The 7,025-nt window shown below is 40.0% G+C and overlaps 1 protein-coding gene across 1 annotated transcript in view; it reads right to left on the reverse strand.

Annotated features, from left to right (window-relative positions):
• The window catches only part of Iqub (IQ motif and ubiquitin domain containing), a 51,692-nt gene that overhangs the window by 39,716 nt on the left and 4,951 nt on the right, over positions 1-7,025 (reverse strand). Inside the window, exons 3-6 of the mRNA XM_028762656.1 lie at positions 5,154-5,288; positions 2,493-2,654; positions 2,233-2,405; positions 1,401-1,556 (exon numbers count right to left, since the gene is read on the reverse strand). Coding sequence (XP_028618489.1) covers positions 1,401-1,556; positions 2,233-2,405; positions 2,493-2,654; positions 5,154-5,288 — 626 coding nt within the window. The remainder of the gene's footprint in view (positions 1-1,400; positions 1,557-2,232; positions 2,406-2,492; positions 2,655-5,153; positions 5,289-7,025) is intronic.

Below are 7,025 nucleotides of genomic sequence, written 5' to 3' on the forward strand. Positions count from 1 at the left end.
TATATATATATATATATATATATATATATATATATATACATATATGAGACAATTGGTGAAAAAAGAGGCCATGAATTTGAAGGAGAGTAGGAAAGGAAGAAATGTAATTATATTGTAAATCTCAAAACTAAAATAAAATTTAAAAAGAAAAAACCAAGAACTAGAATTTAATGGCACTAATGAAGTCAGCTACAGACTTTAAAAAAAAAAAAAAGAGTCTTTCTTCCTAGGACTCTCTGCACCTTCAAGATATCATGTTGCAAGCCCTCTCTCTGAATGACTACTGTTCCCTTCCTCACTGAGAATCTTTGTTCTCTCTTTAAAATCATAAACTGTCAAGAACTCTGTTGTTTGAAATGAGATCAGTGAGAATGAAATGTCTGACTCCTGCCTGGAGGATCTAACACGCTTTAACAAAGAAACACAGTCTTGATTTATAACCCAGGTGCTAATCTTCAGAGAATGGACACATTCACAGCTCTTCTCACTTAGTTCCGGAGGAAGCTGGACCCTTGTCTGTGCTGCAGTTGATGCTGGCCTGTTTCCAAACAGCTTTGTTGTGCACTGACAATGCCAAGAGAACGTCACTCAGTTTCTCGACCTTCTGTGCAACTCTATCTTTTCCCTAGTTTAGTCTAAAAAGTCAAAACCCCATCAGGTTGACATAACTGGCACTGGTACAGCCAGGTAGTAAGCTAGCCCAGAATTGGCTCTTTGCCCACAGGGGAAAAGAGTTAACAGGCTTGAGGGTTTTATATTCCATGTTCATTTCTAAATATCTTGGTCTGGTTAGGCTAGAAAAAGTGCCTGGCTTCAGAACATGTGTTTATGTGTGATATATATATTACTGCTTTCAGGTCATTCTTACTCACACCCAAATGATGGTAGCTGATGATAGATAGATAGATAGATAGATAGATAGATAGATAGATAGATAGATAAATAGATAGATACTATTATAATTTATCTGTAAGTTATCAATTAGGTTGGAAATGGTGGGAAAAAGATAAATCATCCAAACAATTAAAAAAAGTGAAGAGATTACATATTTATCAGAGAAGACAAACTGCCTTGTCCTCTTTGACTTCAGTAAGTCGAGGAAGCCCCCATACGACTGGACTGGCATAAAAGTAAGGGAAAGAAGTGTTGAGAAGTCTCATAATGGCCAGTGGCTACACAAAAACACTTGAGATTCCTTAGGGAACAGAAAGAACTAGTAAAGTTTTTCATTCTGGTTATTTCGGTAGAAGGATATTCAGCATGCTTGCCTTTGGTAGCAATAGAATGCAACTCACACATATGTTGCCCTTCCTCATGCTGCCATAGCTTACAGAAATACAGAGAACAACTAGCATATGTACCTAATTTTCAGTGTTCGAGCCCAATGAACATTCTCTTACCGCATTCAACCGCCGAGCGTGGTACTGTGCTGCTGAAAAGTAGTTCCCTGGCTTGAGAAGTTTGTCCGTCATGTTTGACACATACACCCCAATTTTAGTCATCTGAGTGGAGGTTGTATTTGTTGTTTGTTGCAGCTTTTTTCTCTGAAAAACTGTCTAAAATGAAGACATTAAGAATGAGCACCTACTACGTAATTTCTAGAGTAAAGAAAATCTTACAAGCATCGGCAGCAAGTGGAGAGTGCTTTTCTACATATTTGCATTAATCTTTTATTATCTTCGTTTTCATAATATTAGTTATGTGGGGAGAGATGGCATTCTGAGTGAATGTATATTATTGCCATGAGCACGGCCATGGCAAGAGGGCCAGTGCCTCCGACCGTGGGAATGGCAAGGCATTCCCTGGGTCAGCATCAGAGCGATAGCAAAGCTTTCCATTGGTCAGAGTAAGGAAGCTGACAGTGTGAGAAGAAAATATTCCAAACTTCCTCCTCTCAGATGGCTGTAGCCTGAAACGGTTCCCCTAGATACCTCTTAAGAGAGGAGTCGCTTCCTTATTTGGCTGTATATAACAAGCGACCCTCTGCCTTCCACAGTAGATTCCATACCCAGTGGTATATAATAAGTGTATCTGGTCACTGGGCCACTGGTGTGTCTCCATCAGAGCACACGACTCACCAGATCCCAGCTTTTCCATGGTCTCTTCATCACCTGTCACCCCAGTAAGGTCAATCCCAAAGCTGTACAGATTGGGGCACAGTTAAAAAGAAATTCGAGGGGATCATCCAGTAGACTGTTGACACACACATAAACAGGAAAATAAGAATGTTACCTGGGTGTCCCGACAGAACAGATTGGTTTTTTCAGGAATCTTTTTAGGTACAGTTTGTGTTCCAGCGTTGTGATACTCTAGTCCTGTTATTTTATGTCTAAAGCCACCAAGAAATGGCTTGTGGAAGTCAGATTTTATTATCTCAACTGCTACCTCCTCATAGCGATCGAGGCCTAAGGGGATGAAAGTCAAGGCTGAAGGAAAGTTCAACACAAGGGGCCATACTGAAACACTTTGTCTAACAGATAGTAAGGACTTACTGGTCTGGATGGTGACCGTTATGATCTGGGAGCCCTCACTCAAGCCCTCGATTCTTCTCACCGGATATTCGTCGGGGTGTGTGGAAAATACCTCCACTTGAACAATTTCTTGTGGTTTAATTCCATATTGTATTAGAGACTCATTATTCCCAACAATGATTCCTAAGAACATGAAAACGTTAGGCTGCTTTACGGCAAAGAAATGGACATGTCTGTTTATTCTTTAAGCTGAGAAAGTTGCAGATGTTTAGATTTGTAACCAATGATGTTTCACTCAACATACGCCTGCGTTGTGAAATGGTTAAATAAAGCTAACAAATCCATTACTGACATACTTACCTTCTTTGGTGAGAACACTTCGATTTCACTGTATTAGTAATTTTCAAGCATATAATGCGTGTTGTTAACTATAGTCACCATGATATGCAGTGATCCACCAGATGTTCCTATTTTAAGGAAGTGGAAGATAACAAAGCTGCCTGTAGGAACACATGTCAGTAAAGTACTAAATGGAATATTCATGTTTCCTACCTCATACTATAATATTTGTACAGACAAGTCCATAAGGCAGTAACTATAGCTAAAAACAATTTAATATATTTTATAGATAACTGGAAAATAAGTAGATTGAAATTTCAATTACCTTGCTTTAATAAATCCATGTGTTATAACTTGTTGAAGCATCATGGTATCATAAATATGCATAAGGTTACAAATTATTAAAAAAAAAATAAAGTGTAGAGGATTAATTCAGCAACATGGCTGCTCTGGTAAGGGATTACATCCAAAGACCTTCTAGGTCTGTGTCATCTAGACGGAATGACACACCTAGACACAAAGTTCATGAGCTGGCCTCTTTCCTGTGTTCTTCTCCAGAGTGGGCACAGACTATCAAGCCTGAGGTACAGCCCTCATGCTGGATTAAAGCAAGCACCTCTTTTGAAGGATGCTTGGTTCGTATAGAATCTCACATCTCTCTATTTAGTGCTGACATAAACTTGGTACCCAGTGGTTACTATAATGGTAACTATAAAGAAGAATGGTTGGGGGCTGGAGAGAGGGCTCAGTGGTTAAGAGCACTGACTGCTCTTCCAGGGGTCCTGAGTTCAATTCCCCGCAACCACATGGTGGCTCGCAACCAACTGTAATGGAATCAGATGCCCTCTTCTGGTGTGTCTGAAGACAGCTTCAGTGTACTCATATACATAAAATAAATAAATCTTAAAAGAAAAAAGAAGAAGAATGGTTGCTCATAAAACACTAAGAATAGAGCCTTCAGTGTCTCTATCCTCTGCACTCTGTATCTCCTCCAACTTTAAGCTTCATGTTTGAGTTAATGTTCCATAGTTTAAACTTCCCTCTTTGATGTCATACAGTCCAAACTCTGCCACTTACTAGCACCTTGTCATTATAGGGGTTCCCTGAGTTTACTTTCCAGTGAATTAGTAATAGTATCTCCCTCAAAAGGGTGGCTGTGTAAATTAATGATGACATCAGCAGAATATTTTAGAGAAGTACTAACATACTTAAGGACATACCGTGCTGCCATTGTAATCATCATTAGCATTTTTGTTGATAGTCACTGTGTAGCTCAACCTGGGTTGCTCCACCAACCTTTAACTGACAATACAATACATCTTAACGTTTGGAGTTCATTCACTCTCGGAGGGTTTAAAGCTTTTTATTGCACTTTATTCATTTATTTATTCAGTGTGCATGTGTGTTTGTGTGTGTGTGCGTGTGTGTGCACACGCGCATGTCATGGCACAGGTGCAATAGTCAGTCGACAGCTTGTAGGCGTCAGTTCTCTCCATCCACCACGTGGCCCAGGCATAGAACTCAAGTTGTGGGTTTAAAGTATCTTGACCTGCTGTGCCATCATACCACCCCCAGGCTCTTAAAAATTAATTTAGAACTAAACTTGTTCTTTGGAAACTATGCATAACATCTTTGTAAGTCAATACACAAAAAATTTTAATAAAAACATTAGGATTGGTTCATATGTGTCCAACATAAACATATCAGCTATACTAACCTGGTAGACTACCACCGTTACAAACAAGCTATCTAATTATGACAGAAGCTGAGTAACTTAAGCAGAGATTCTCAGCAACATCTGCAAAATGTAAGTAATTGTGAGAATTACCTTAATGGGTAGAAAACTCAGAAACTGTATTTATGCTTTATGGGTTCTTCTTCATCATCCATTTTTATTCAGTCTCATTTCCCTTCCATCCACGCAAAGCTTCTTGCTACTTTCCTAAAATACCAAGTTCCCCCACCCCTTTGGGACTTATTCCAGTAATTACCACTTTTGTTGACTGAAACATTCTATAGCCACCCAGGTTCTTTCCTCTGTCAACTTCAACTTTCGGTGGCTATTGCCATGGAAGCGTCTCCATGATACACTGGTAACTACCCTAGTGCACTCCTTCCTTGCTAGTCTGCAAATGACTTGAGGACATGATTCTGGGAATGTTCAGTTATATCCAAAGGATATAGAATAAAACATATATTTAGGAGAATGTGTTAAATGAACTAATGTGCTGCCATAATATAATGCTGAAACAGTAAATACTAAGTTTTAAGATCAAAGATCTTTGGTGATTTACACGTTAAAGCCAGAACAGTCTTGATAACCTCATTAGCTTTTAAACCTACCTGCATGCGTTATCTGCAGAACATAGTGTGGGATACGCAATAAGTGTGCAAAGTGTTCCTTGAGGAACCTAAAGGGAGCGTCAACTCTAAAAGGCATTATTATCTCCTGGCCCGCAGGAATGAGTACGATTTTCACTGTAAACAAAAACAGAAAAAAAATCATCATCAAATACAGTAAGGCTCAGCAACATACATCTAAAGAACGGGATAGCAGTACACAGAATATTGTTGTTGTTGTTATTGTTAAATCGCTATGTGCATGGTATAAGTTACAAAATCAAGAATTACTGAAATATTCAAAATGGCACCAAGAACTCCCATGGAGTAACTCAATTGAGAGCGATTGAGCCCCGGCGAGACTGGCTCACTTCGTCTTCTCACTCTGCCTTTTCCATGTGCAGACCCAGCATGCAGGAATTATCTGAGCTGCCTGCTCTGTGTTCCAGAGCTACATTTCATAAGAATAAACTGCTGTTGTTGAGGTGGAAAAGAAAGACAGGGGAAACCATACGGTCGTGAGAAGGAAGAGCCCCTCACCGATCAGATTGCCACCACTCTCTCAGGGAGAAGCAAGGATTCTGGCACAATTGCAACTGCTTACAGCCTGTCTCCCAGCTTAGCTCTTTGTCTGCAGACTCTTGGAATTGCACCAGAAAAAGAAAGAGAGACATGTACAAAGAACAGACGAATACTGAATCCGGTTATGTAGTCCTACAGGCTCCTGATTCTACTCTATCAGACTATCTCATTCCATCCAATGCATCCCTGGAGCCATCCTATAATCTCACTGATCAAAAGAGAAAGTAAAGGAAATAAATGTTTCTTAGCGACTTTATTGAGGTGCTGCTTGAAAACTCTCTCTCTCTCTCTCTCTCACACACACACACACACACACACACACACAAAATGGTAAGACAATTAATTAGGACTTTATTCCCGGAGCCTCCGCCTACGCTCTCCGGTGTAGCTTGGTTTCACAGTGTCTCTCTTTTTCCTAACCTTCATGATTAAAGCCTGTAGTAAAATATCTTTCTTTTTTGTTTTTTTTTTTGTTTTTTTTGTTTGTTTTTCGAGACAGGGTTTCTCTGTGTAGCCCTGGCTGTCCTGGAACTCACTCTGTATACCAGGCCAGCCTCGAACTCAGAAATCCGCCTGCCTCTGCCTCCCAAGTGCTGGGATTAAAGGCGTGCGCCACCACCGCCCGGCAGTAAAATATCTTTAATAAAGTCTCCAACTCTGCACCATCTTGGCTTGTCCTGAAATTGCTGTGTTGAACTTACAAATCCTAGTTTTGCTTAAGTTGAGCAAGGTCCTTAACAGATTGAGGGGACCCATCCTGTGCTCGGGATGACACTGTGGAGCTCTCTCTGTCCCCTCCCTGCTGACACTGTTACTGCTGTTATCTCAGGCCCATGTTCTTTTTTATCATAGGTACTCACTGGCAAAGAAGAAAAGAAACAGTCAGCAGCTACACAATTGCATTGCTGTCCCCTACCCCAATGCTGTTATCAAGTAATGACCAGGCCTACGTAAGGTCCACATTGTTCTGTGTGTGTCATTAAAACTGACCTCAATGAAAACTGAAATGTGTTTTCCTGAGCTGTATATACAGTTTGTACCAAGCAGACAAAAAAAGCAAAACAAACAAACAAACAAACAAAAACACAACAAGCAACAACAACAAATCAACCATGTAAAAGCATCATGCTATATAAGGGAATACCAAACACAAAGGAGAATCTGGGCTCCTGTTTCATACTGTATCTTGTTAGCTATGTACAATAATTAACTTCAAATCTACAGGCCAAAAAATTCAGTTACACTCAGAACTTGCTCTTACTTACTCTATTAGAAATACACACACACAGAGGG

This window comes from Grammomys surdaster, unplaced genomic scaffold (assembly GCF_004785775.1).
Source record: "Grammomys surdaster isolate TR1022 unplaced genomic scaffold, NIH_TR_1.0 134, whole genome shotgun sequence".
NCBI lineage: Eukaryota > Metazoa > Chordata > Mammalia > Rodentia > Muridae > Grammomys > Grammomys surdaster.